The sequence below is a fragment of the Crinia signifera genome, chromosome 8 (assembly GCF_055691185.1).
Source record: "Crinia signifera chromosome 8, ASM5569118v1, whole genome shotgun sequence".
NCBI lineage: Eukaryota > Metazoa > Chordata > Amphibia > Anura > Myobatrachidae > Crinia > Crinia signifera.
Window position 1 is genome coordinate 62557099 of NC_139224.1, and position 12134 is coordinate 62569232.

Genomic DNA, 12134 nt, shown 5'->3' on the forward strand with positions numbered 1-12134 from the left:
GGCCTTATCTGTAATCCTGGGATTAGGCGTTCCCTTCAAAACTGTAGGGAAATTAGTTATGAAAGGGGATTCAAAGCACTGAATGAAAGATATAAAGAAACCAAAGGATTATGGGAATTGTCTGAGATCCTCCTCTGTAATCTTTTTGGTGATATGACCTAGTAATTGACCACCAATAATTTTTTACTGATTGAATGGAACAGGAAGTAATTTATAGTAATTCCCATATTATAAAAAGGCAAGAAGACTCGTCCGATTTATTGTGTAAATAACTAATATTGGGCACTTCGGCATTATATTTGATGATGCTGTGCACTTATTGTAACACGGGATTCTTTTATTTCTAGCCATTCGATCTATTTTTATAAACATACAGCACCATACAAGACACACTAAGGATTTACAGATTTCTAACTGAAAAATGTAGTTTCTGCATTCCTAACTACAGTAGAGTTGTGTTTCTCTTCTTTGCCTTAAGCAGTCAGAAGACTGTAAAAACATTCTCACCTACAATATGCGCATTAAGGGGACAATTCTTGGCCACGTGTGTTGTTCTTGATCAGATCGCATCGGGATCGAATCGCACGGCATGCATGCGATCTGCATACAACTTTGACTATATAGTGCAAATCTGCACTATATAGTCAAGGCAGCCAAGACTTTCTGCTTGCGATACGTGAACGCGCATCGGGATCGCAAGGGTTAAAACTCCATGCGATCTGCATGCGATCCCGATGACATTTTGACTATATAGTCAAAATCTCATGCAGATTGTACCCATGTGTACACACCATTAGTCTTCAGAGAGTGACTTAGATTAGCGAGCGTTTCTGAAATCATTCAATGGTCGGCGGCTATTGAATTATTTTGGCCCCGCACACAAGGCTGCAAATGATTGTTTATGCAAAACATCTATTTGCATGTATGTGGGGACATTCACTGTCCAGCACGCGTGGGGTTTGTGTGAGCATTCATGTGGGCGGCGTTAGGGCTGTTTCACACAGTACGGTTCCTGCCGCACGGTGAAATCCCGTACGGCCAGGGAGCCGCGCCGCACTCAGAATTTTATAATGGCAGGGATGGCCACAGCCCGGCAGCCGTCCCTTCCAGTGGGGGGATCCGGCTGCAGCCGTGCGGCCGGGCCGTGGCCGTCCCGTGTGAATGGACACAATAGTGTCCATTCACAACTGCTGAGTGCGGCGCGGCTCCCTGGCCGTACGGGATTTCACCGTGCGGCAGGAACCGTACTGTGTGAAACAGCCCTAAGTTGGCTCGCAAAGCAGAGACATTTTTTTTCTCTTTCTCCATAGTGGCTACACCACACAATAGTGCCCATTATTCACATTACACCACACAGTGCCATGTGGAGCCCCTTAGACACATTTCACCATCCACACATAATGCCCACAGAAGTAGAGTCAGCATCAGTGCACCACTCCCCCTCTGTGTCCTAGACAGCAGGCTGCGCTATAATTAACTGATGATCCAGCAGCTGGGGAACACAGTGCAGTGCAGATATGCTGGGGGCAAGTCACTGCTGGCACACAGCTAGTTATGACCCTGTCTGAAACCTGTGGGTCCTGCATAAGAGAAGCACCTCTTATATCTGCCGTCTTTCCTCACTTCACTCTTGTTTCATTTAAGTGGTGAGTAATAGCTTCCAGGTGTCTAATATAATGATTTCAATGAATCCGAGGCCCTGTAATAAGTGACACAAAATGCCTAACAAGTTCATGCTGGAAATTATGAAAATAAACCAACATATGGAAAGGAACATTTTAAGGAATGTTTCAAATTAGAGACAGAGTATATGAAATAACACATGTAAAACTGTCAGCAAGTGTTGGGTCATATGCTTATTCTCCTCCATGTACTTACGTTTGGATAACTCACTCCGCAACTACACTTTCCTGAAATGACTGTTGTGCAGATTTCTGCTAAACATATCTAGAAACAAGTCACAATAATAAGTACGTTTTCAATATGAGTAATCTAATGGAGTTTAGAGAAATGTTACCATCTTTATAGAACGTTTTTCTTTAGATTGTTTGCTAGTTCCTTTAAAGTCAGTTTGTGGCAGCGCTATTGATTTTTTTTTTTTGTCTAACCAAGTGAGACTTTGATGGAAAGTGGAAAATGGACTGACTGGTTGCCCACATCAACTAATTAGCTTCTAGCTTATTTAAGTATATTCTATAAAATGAGAGCGAATCTGATTGGTTGCTGCGGGCAGCTTTGCCACTTGTCCACTTCTCCTCTCCTTTAATGATTTGATATTTTGACTCCGGGCTTAAAGTGGTCCTGGAGAGGTGGTGGTACTTATTTCTCTCTGCCATATATTTCCTCCCCCCTCTCCTCCCAATATTAGGCAGAGCCAGGGCCAGTGGTTTCGTTTTCGGCACCCCCTGCAAACTATAATGCTTTTAGAGTTTTAGAATTACTATCATGGCCAAGGTGGATGTTCCACCTCACCAATATAGGTTCTCAGTTCCACCCGTTCCCCCCACTTTAGCATCTGCCTTTCCTTCTGTTTTATTTAAGTGTGTGATAACAGTTCTCATCCTCCTTTACCTGTATCTCCTTCCTAGACATAGGTAGACATGTTTGCCGACATTGAAACACCGTGGCAATGGCCCATCGCACCCTTCACAAACTATGATTCTCTAAATTGAGAATAAAATTCTGGGTGGTTTAAATAAGGCACACTCGTGCATCTTATCTGTACCTAGGGCCTTATTCAGCACGGATCGCTATTTAGAGAAGTCACAGTCTGTTAGACTATTGAACGACTGGGATGCAGTCAAAATCCCGAATGGGTCATAATACCGACAAGGACAAAAGACAAAATCCCGACATTGAAAATACCGACAAGGACAAAGTCCCGTCATTTAAAATCCCAACAAGGTCAAAATACCGACATATAGAATGTACAGGTGAAACAGTCAACATGACTTTGTGTCGACAGGTCGTGAGGTCGACATGGTTTTTTCCCCTGTTTTTTGACCTGACATGTGCCGACAGGCGGTATTTCATGCCCTATCATCCACTAGGGCAGGGCTGGGCAATTGCGGCCCTCCAGATGTTGATGAACTACACATCCCAGCATGCCTTGCATCAGTTTCAGCATGGCCACATAGCAAAACTAATGTAAAGCATCCTGGGATGTGTAGTTCATCAACATCTGGAGGGCCGCAATTGCCCAGCCCTGCACTTGGGCATGGTGGGAGAATAAAATAGTGTGCCGAGCGCAGCGAGGCACCGTGCCAGAAGCATTGCGAGCAAAGCGAGGGGCTGCGGTTCACTTCCAACTGTGTCCATGTCGACATTCGGGTCAAAAAACAGTGGAAAAACCCATGTCATGTTGTCTGTTTCACCTGTACATTCTAAATGTCGGTATTTTGACCTTGTCTGGATTTTGTCCTTGTCGGGATTTTGACCTTGTCGGGATTTTGTCCTTGTCGATATTATGACCCATTTGGGATTTTCACCCTGTGGCGATTTTGACCATCGAGATTTCATACCGAATCCAAACGACTGCAGTTACAGTTCAAATGACAAGAGGCCAGTGTTTAAGGGCAGGATGTATTAATATACTTCGCCGCCCTTCAACTGACAGCCGCCGCGATGCTGCCGCATATGTACTAACAAATGCGGCTAGCATCGGGTTGTGGTGAGGGAGACCCCCGCGATACCTGTGATGTGGTCTGCGGGGTTCTCCGTCACATCCCGGCGGCTGCCAGTGTCCCCCTGCGTCTCCTCCTCCCCCCTGCAGCCGGATGTCCTCCCGGCTGTGACACCTGCTGGGGGAGGAGGAGATCAAAGGAGAACGGGAGGGGGGGCGCGCGGCGGCGGGCGGCGATAGAAGCCCATAGGCTTCTATAGGGTATCGCCACCCTCTGGGTGGCGATACCCTGCCAGGCGAAGACGGGGCGGACGGGTGATGGTAAATAGGAAAATGCGGTAAAAGCCCCGTTTTACCGCATTTTCCCTTTAGTACATCCTGCCCTAAATGTGAAAACACAGGTGTGCCCAAGCATTTTTTGAGTGGGTCAGCCTGGTTCTTTAGCAGATTAGTGGAAGCCCTAGTCTTAATGCCCATACACCCTGGGTGACTTTGAGTCGCTTAGTTTACTTGTTTCAACTGCTTTCAGTTCAAAAGCTGCCCAGTGTGTACAGGGCAGTGATGAGTGGTGAGTGCTGATGCAGGCTCCCGCATCGTTACTGGCCCGGCCGCTCATCTGCTGGTATTACCAGCAGTGGAGTGGATGGCTTTCCATAGCATCCTGCTATGGAAAACCGTCTACCCTGGGGAAAATCACTAAAAGGGGCGAAAAACACTCAGTGAGTATGCACTGAGCATTTTTCATCCCAGCAATTTTCTCCATCATCTGTCAGCATACACACTGGGCAAAAACACCCATCGTGTGTTTAGATGGAAAATACTGGTTGGTTGATATATTCGCAATTCTGCGGTTATACTTTTTGTTTGATCAAAGGCAACTGCTTTTTCTCTAACTAGCAATTCATGCTAAATTAGGCCCATAGCATGGAATGTCATTGCTTTTGCAATAATCATTTGCAAAAATCTAGGTTCAGCCTGCAACTTTACAGAGCAAACTCTGGTAGCCCCCACTTCTTGAGGATCCAACCCACTCCTCCTGTAAGGGTCAGACTCCAGACCATGCACTCACATGATATATTTGTACATCATTAGAGAGTCCGGAACGTAGTCCCAAAGGACCAAAGATTAATTTGGGTGCTTGGTTCTCAATGGAAAGAGTAGAGGATAAGTTATACTTGCTAAATACTAGTTCAAACTTATTGGTTGCTATTGGCAAATTCACTGGTCCACTTCTCTAATCTTTTCATTGCTTGATAAATTAACCCCTATTTCCAATTTATTTTATTGTTGTTGACCACAAGTTATCAGGTTACGAGCAACACCCCTTAAGCTTGGGCCCCTAAAGCTTGGGCCCCTAAATCTGCATTTCCTGGTGGGCCATTCAACCCCCAGTTCAACACTTCACACATCCATGCAATTTCCCCCCAAAAGCAGGTGGAACAGTGTCTTCTCAAATAGCATTCTGTACTCCCTAGCTTACTACTTTTCCATCTGACTCATTGGGGGACATTTACCAAAATGGATTCGTAGAAAGAAGGTGTATTCGTAGGGAGAAATACACCTTTTTTTTACGAATTTGTATTTTCGGGATTTACAATCCCAAAAATACAACAATTCGTAGTCCTAAAGATGGAACATTCGTATTTGTATTTACAAATGTCTACACCATCGATAGAATACGACAGAAATCACCATTCAAAGAATGGTGGTTTCTGATTTACTAAGCAGCCGTACTGATAATACGGCTGCTTAGTGGTGTAAAACACCCACGCAAATACTACAGGAAAATAGAACACCATTTTCATGTCGTATTTGCGTTTTAGCCTGCACGGATCAGTGTAAAAAAATAGAAAAATTAAATAAATAAAAAAAAAACCGGCGTGGGGTCCCCCCCACAGCCGAAACCAGCACCAGGCTGACAGAGGCTGGAGCCGGTAATTAAAAATCAGGGAACCCGACAAATAGGGGATCCCTGATTTTTAACAACCAGCCCCAGGCTCCTGCTCTGGGGCTGGTTCCCAAAATACGGGGGACAAAATGACTAGGGGTCCCCCGTATTTTAAGAACCAGCCCCAGGCAAAACCAGCCAGCAGGGTAATGCCACAGCCGGGGGGAGACTTTTTATGCAAGTCCCCCCGGCCAAAGCATTAACCCTACCGACCAGTCAGCCTGGCCAGGGGCCCTGGGGGAGTGGGGACCCCCCCAATAAAGGGGTCCCCCCCCTCCAGGACTTACCTGACCAGGCTGAAGCCTGGTGCTGTCCTCGATGCCCCTGGGCGGTGGGCATCGAGCTGATAGCGGTGTAAAAAATAGAAAAAACTATTGTTTTTTACTGTGGCACTACAAGTGCCAGCAAGCCTCCCCAGCAAGCTGGGACTTGGAGAACCACAAGTCCCAGCCTGCTGGCCATTAAAGGGCCCGCTGGGTCTTGTAGTGCCACAGTAAAAAAAATAGTTAAATAAAACACACTGACACCCATTTTAAATAAAAGTTGAATACACACATTACATACATACTGATACTTACCTTTCTTGATCCCGTAGGTAGCCCTGGTCCTGATGTCCTGTGTCGTCCTCCAGGTCCATGTCGGCTGTCTGCGTCGTCCTCCAGGTCCATGTCGACGGTCCGTGTCGTCCTCCAGGTCCATGGCGGTGTCCGGGTCCGAAGAAATCCATGTTGGAGCTGTGGAAGGAAATCCTACTCACCTGGTCCTGCGCTGAAGAAGTCTTCTCTTGATCCGACGTAATCCAGGTAATCTTCACAGCTGTCGGCGCTCCCCGCTGTCTCCGCTGTCTCTGCATCGCGCTGAGGAGAGATGCTGAGATGTTTCATATTCGGCGCCTCTCCTCAGACTGAATTCTATTGGCCGCCTAGCAGGCCAATCAGGAGCCGACTTTCTCGGCTCCTGATTGGCCTGCTAGGCGGCCAATAGAATTCAGTCTGAGGAGAGGCGCCGAATATGAAACTTCTCAGCATCTCTCCTCAGCGCGATGCGGAGACAGCGGGGAGCGCCGACAGCTGTGAAGATTACCTGGATTACGTCGGATCAAGAGAAGACTTCTTCAGCGCAGGACCAGGTGAGTAGGATTTCCTTCCACAGCTCCAACATGGATTTCTTCGGACCCGGACACCGCCATGGACCTGGAGGAGGACACGGACCGTCGACATGGACCTGGAGGACGACGCAGACAGCCGACATGGACCTGGAGGACGACATCAGGACCAGGGCTACCTACGGGATCAAGAAAGGTAAGTATCAGTATGTATGTAATGTGTGTATTCAACTTTTATTTAAAATGGGTGTCAGTGTGTTTTATTTAACTATTTTTTTTACTGTGGCACTACAAGACCCAGCGGGCCCTTTAATGGCCAGCAGGCTGGGACTTGTGGTTCTCCAAGTCCCAGCTTGCTGGGGAGGCTTGCTGGCACTTGTAGTGCCACAGTAAAAAACAATAGTTTTTTCTATTTTTTACACCGCTATCAGCTCGATGCCCACCGCCCAGGGGCATCGAGGACAGCACCAGGCTTCAGCCTGGTCAGGTAAGTCCTGGAGGGGGGGGGACCCCTTTATTGGGGGGGTCCCCACTCCCCCAGGGCCCCTGGCCAGGCTGACTGGTCGGTAGGGTTAGTGCTTTGGCCGGGGGGACTTGCATAAAAAGTCTCCCCCCGGCTGTGGCATTACCCTGCTGGCTGGTTTTGCCTGGGGCTGGTTCTTAAAATACGGGGGACCCCTAGTCATTTTGTCCCCCGTATTTTGGGAACCAGCCCCAGAGCAGGAGCCTGGGGCTGGTTGTTAAAAATCAGGGAACCCCTATTTGTCGGGTTCCCTGATTTTTAATTACCGGCTCCAGCCTCTGTCAGCCTGGTGCTGGTTTCGGCTGTGGGGGGGACCCCAAGCCGTTTTTTTTTTATTTATTTATTTAATTTTTTTTTACACCTTGCAGCCTGCACGGATCTGACTGATCCGTGCAGACTGCTACAAATAATTCGTATTAGCAGCCGTATATACGGCCGCTAATACGAATTCCTACGACATCGGTGGGTTACAAAGCAGTCGTATCTGACTGCTTTGTAACTGATCCTCCGGAACACGACTTTGCATACGACTTAAACAGTCGTATGCAGTCGTAGGGAAAATACCAATACGAAAAACTAGGTTTTTCATATTGGTAAATTTCCCCCATTATATCTGTGGGATTTTTACCCTGTGAGACATTTATAGCTGTACCCCATTATGTGCTATACGGCTTGCAGTTGTCCTAGTGGTAGAACTTGTGGGTGGTGAGCCCAGGTGCAAAAATATAATTTAGGACCCTCCTGTACCCCAATCCACGTTTAAAATATGCAGCACAGCAGTGTGTGACAGGGAGAGGCAGAGTGTGACAGGGAAAAGCAGTGGGTGACAGGAAGAGGGTAAGAGGGGCAGCAATGCAACTGCTGTAACAATGGTAGTTCCACTTCTGAGTTGTCCCTTGACTTGCAGTTGGTAACCATTTTAATATGGATCATTCATTTAAAGAAAACAAAAGTCAGACAAATTTTATTGGATAAAGATTTATATTTCAGTTTCTGGGCACATTTAATGTTGTATCAAAATATTTACATTTAGTGCATAAGATACATAGTTATTCTATTCCACAAAAAGCAATAGCCCCCACGAAAAATGCAATGCCCATAAGTACAGTATGAGTATATTAGCAGGAAGGGAACAAAAAACAAAACAACAACAAAAACACAGGTGTACCTAGGTAAGTACATAGTACATAGCAGATGATATTGGTGTTATTTATTTACTGTTGCATACCTCCCAACTTTTGACCTGAAGAAATAGGGAGAGCGTCCGAAAAGGGGGCGGGTGTATGCAAATGAGGGCGCGGCTTATGCTAATTAGCTGCTGCCTCATTTTCATACGAGAATAGACGCTGTGCGCATGCGCACAGCGTCTATTCTACTAGATTGGGGGGTCTACCAACTGCCACCCCCCCGCAGCGGGACAATGCCTGCCGTGGGTGGGACAGCGGGACAGGACCCGAAAATCGGGACTGTCCCGCTGTAATCGTGACAGTTGGGAGGTATGCTGTTGCGTAATTCAAAAAGCAATAAAATAACTGTGTTTGGGTCTTTGGGATGTTGGTTCAGGACTCAGGTTGAAGACCTGTGCCCTACACTGTGAAAGAATCTTTCAAGTCTACTCATTCACCTAGAAATTTAGGGCCTGGGGTAGGGCTAGACACATTTTATTTAAAGATGCAATCATTAAAGGTACCTGGATAAAGATGGTGCGGTATGCAGAGTCTCAGGGATCTGAGTATTACATCCAGCTCTGCCTGCGCACCAGGTTTATGCCATGAGAAACTATAATGCCCATGGTGGGGTTAAATCCGGGGCTGTGGCATGTCAGTGTTATTGGTGACTGCTGAAGTTAAAGTATCCAAAGCTTAAGCTGGCGGCGGTGGGGGGTCCCTTCAGTGAATAAGAAATCACTAGCACTATGCGGCGGCGCGGGAAGCGCTTCTGTTTTGAAAACACTTAGATTCAGCCAATCAGCGTGCGCCGTGCGGCCAGTGTTTTCTAAACAGAAGCGCTTCCCGCGCCGCCGCATAGCGCTAGTGATTTCTTATTCACTGAAGGGACCCCCCACCGCCGCCAGTTTTATACTCAGCGCCGCAGGAGGTACCCGCGTGGCAAGGACACCACTGCAGGGCTGGCTCCTGTCAGACGCTATCCTGGACCCCCCTGGCGGCTACGCAGATGGTTGCAACAGGTACCCTGGCACCGGGGCGCCCCCACCCCGACTCGCCTGGGGTGCTCCGGTGCCTTGCACCGGCCCTGGTCCTTACTTACTGCATTTCTGCCCCCATTTCTGCCTCTCTAAGCATGAGAAGTCAGAAGATGCTGCTAAATGTTACAAAACAAAAAATGTGATGTGATCCTCGTAGCGCTCAAAAATGTATAAACAGAGAAGGATGGTAAAAAATAGTTATGTGCTTCTATGCTCTGTATGTCCCAGGTGTGGAATATGTACCATCAGATTTTCAAGGGTGCTGAATATGTGTATGTGTGGCTGAAAGCATTTTTCTGTGAACGTGCGTGCAAGTGCAAAAATATTTTCTACAAAAAAGAGAGGCATCTGTCCAACTCTGCTCCAGGCCATTGGGGATGGTAGAAAATCCAGCTAAGAGGTACAAAACTGACAATGGACAAGGCATGTTGTGACATAAGGGGTACAAATCAAATGTATTTGCTTGTTAGTAAGACGCTGCTTGTGTTATCATGTAGCACACATATTGGGGCAGCTGTAGTTGCAAATTGTAATTTAGAGTTTAGAATGGCAAATCTGAAGCTGGGTACACACCAGGCGATACGTCCGGCTGATCAGACTGACATACTGGGTGAAATTTAATATGATGAGCTATTCAGAAAGTGCGAGATTTGGTAAGAAATCTCCATTATGTTTTTTAAAGCGGCAATCATTTACACTGCAATATCTAACTGGTTTTGCAGTGTAAATGATTGCCGATTTAAAAAAACTGGAGATTTCTTACCAAATCTAACACTTTCTGAATCTCTCAACCTATTAAATTTCACCCAGTGTATCAGAAACATCATAGTGTGTACCGGCAATAAAGGATTTCCATGGGTCATTTGAAAGGTGGTCTCATCAGGCTTGCTGCACACCTGATGGGAAAATGCTGGGAATGACCAGATGCCGAGGAATGCACCGTAAACTATATATCATTTGGTGTTTACGGCGCGGTCTATATGTTGTAAGATTGGTCGTGCTGACGGTAGACACATCGTTTATGCCTGTCTTCACATTTATGCCTTGTAACAGAAATGGTTTTGCCACTGTACATGATTGTACCTGATGTAGTTGGATTTCCACTTATATAAATGTAACACTACTTCCTTGTAATACCTTAGGATTTGTTTACTAAGCCATCTTGTTGTAAAACCCAGTGCTTCAGTTTGTGTTCATGCTAAAATTTAGAAGGGCGAGGCTTTTTACTAACAAAACACTTCAAGTAAAAAAATTACCACTTTAAAATCCATCCATAAACACGATCAGAAGAGCTTAATAAATAAGAAAAACTTGATTAATAAACCCCCTGTGACACGAGTTATCACTTCTTCTTGAGATAAAGACTCACATGGAAGAAAGATTTAATTTAATCTAAATTTAAATACATTTTAGTTTTAACTGACACCGTGCTGTGTAAGCTGTATGCAAAAACATTATGTTCTCCTTACTGCTTTTGTATACTATACAGCAGCAACACTTATCTCTTAGTGACTAAATATAATATCAGATAATTGTATAGTATTCCCTACTTTTAAACTAAATACAGGTTTTACCTGTATAAATGGGTTATTTCATATGGTAGCTAAGGAGACTTATTTCTGTACATTTTAACAATATTATCTAAATTTTCCAGATGCTGTTATCACTGTATTATTTTTCATGATTTTATGTATGATATTGATAGTACAACGGATATTTATCCAAAATACAATAAAACATTTTTGTTCAAAGAACTATACAGATCCATTGACAATGATGTGGTGTTGTATTCTGAGCATACAGTACTTAGAACATGCCACTTGGTGTCCCTAAAACACAACCTGACAAAAAACTGTTGCACCTAAAATACCTTTTGAACTACAATTCAAATAAATTAAAACAATAAAAGACTACTTATTTTAACAAGTCACAAGCAAATCCCAATTTTTATCTTTTCAGATGATTTTAGTCATGGATAAAATTCTTTGAAGACAAGGAAATTTGTTTAGATTTTTCTTTCCTTGACTGCTATGCCTTTCCCACTGCCCAATTTTATTTCACATGGGGGCAGCCATGTTAAAAGCACTGCAACTTTTTCTGTGACTTTCATAAAACCTTTCCACAGTGTTTGCCTTGGGTCTGTGACATCACAATGGGACAGTTCTCGTTTGTGTCGGCAAACTGGGAACTTCTGTTGAAATTAAGGTTCACAGGCTGTGGGGTTGGGTACATAAGTGTAGCATGGTTACTTCTTCCGCAGGATCATGTAGAGGATTCCAAGTATCAAACTGAGGCAAAAACAGATCCATGCCAGTATAAAGCAGTAGGCATGATAATATGCGCTGTTGCTATTGGCAAATCTGGCTGTGTAGATTGAAACTCCAATAAGAATACAGAGCCCTGTGAAGGAGAAATAATTGATAATCACTCTCAGATAAGTACATATTGTAGCTCACAAATGCAATCTGTTATCACATTTACGTAAAGCTTCTTTTAAAAATGTTACTAGTAATTACTAGTAATAGATAATTGAGTAACTCATGAGACTTGAAATAGGACTATATCATGGTCCTTTGTCTCCAAAAGACTATTGCTGGGATTTTACAGATGTTGAGTGATTATTTCTGTTATTATAGTTCTTGCTAAGAAAAGTCAATTATTGACAACATAGCTGTAACATAGCAACAGCAGAGTTGTTCTGAGGTTTCAACATGCAATTTCCTGCAGAAA

General features: G+C 44.9%; 1 protein-coding gene across 3 annotated transcripts in view; it reads right to left on the minus strand.

Moving 5' to 3' along the window:
* Positions 1–10151: 10151 nt before the first annotated feature.
* Positions 10152–12134, minus strand: part of EMP1 (epithelial membrane protein 1) — a 38360-nt gene continuing 36377 nt past the window's right edge. For all 3 annotated transcript variants that reach the window (XM_083156579.1, XM_083156578.1, XM_083156580.1), the window contains exon 5: positions 10152–11804. In XM_083156579.1, the coding sequence (XP_083012705.1) occupies positions 11650–11804 (155 nt within the window). In that variant the 3' untranslated portion in view covers positions 10152–11649. The remainder of the gene's footprint in view (positions 11805–12134) is intronic.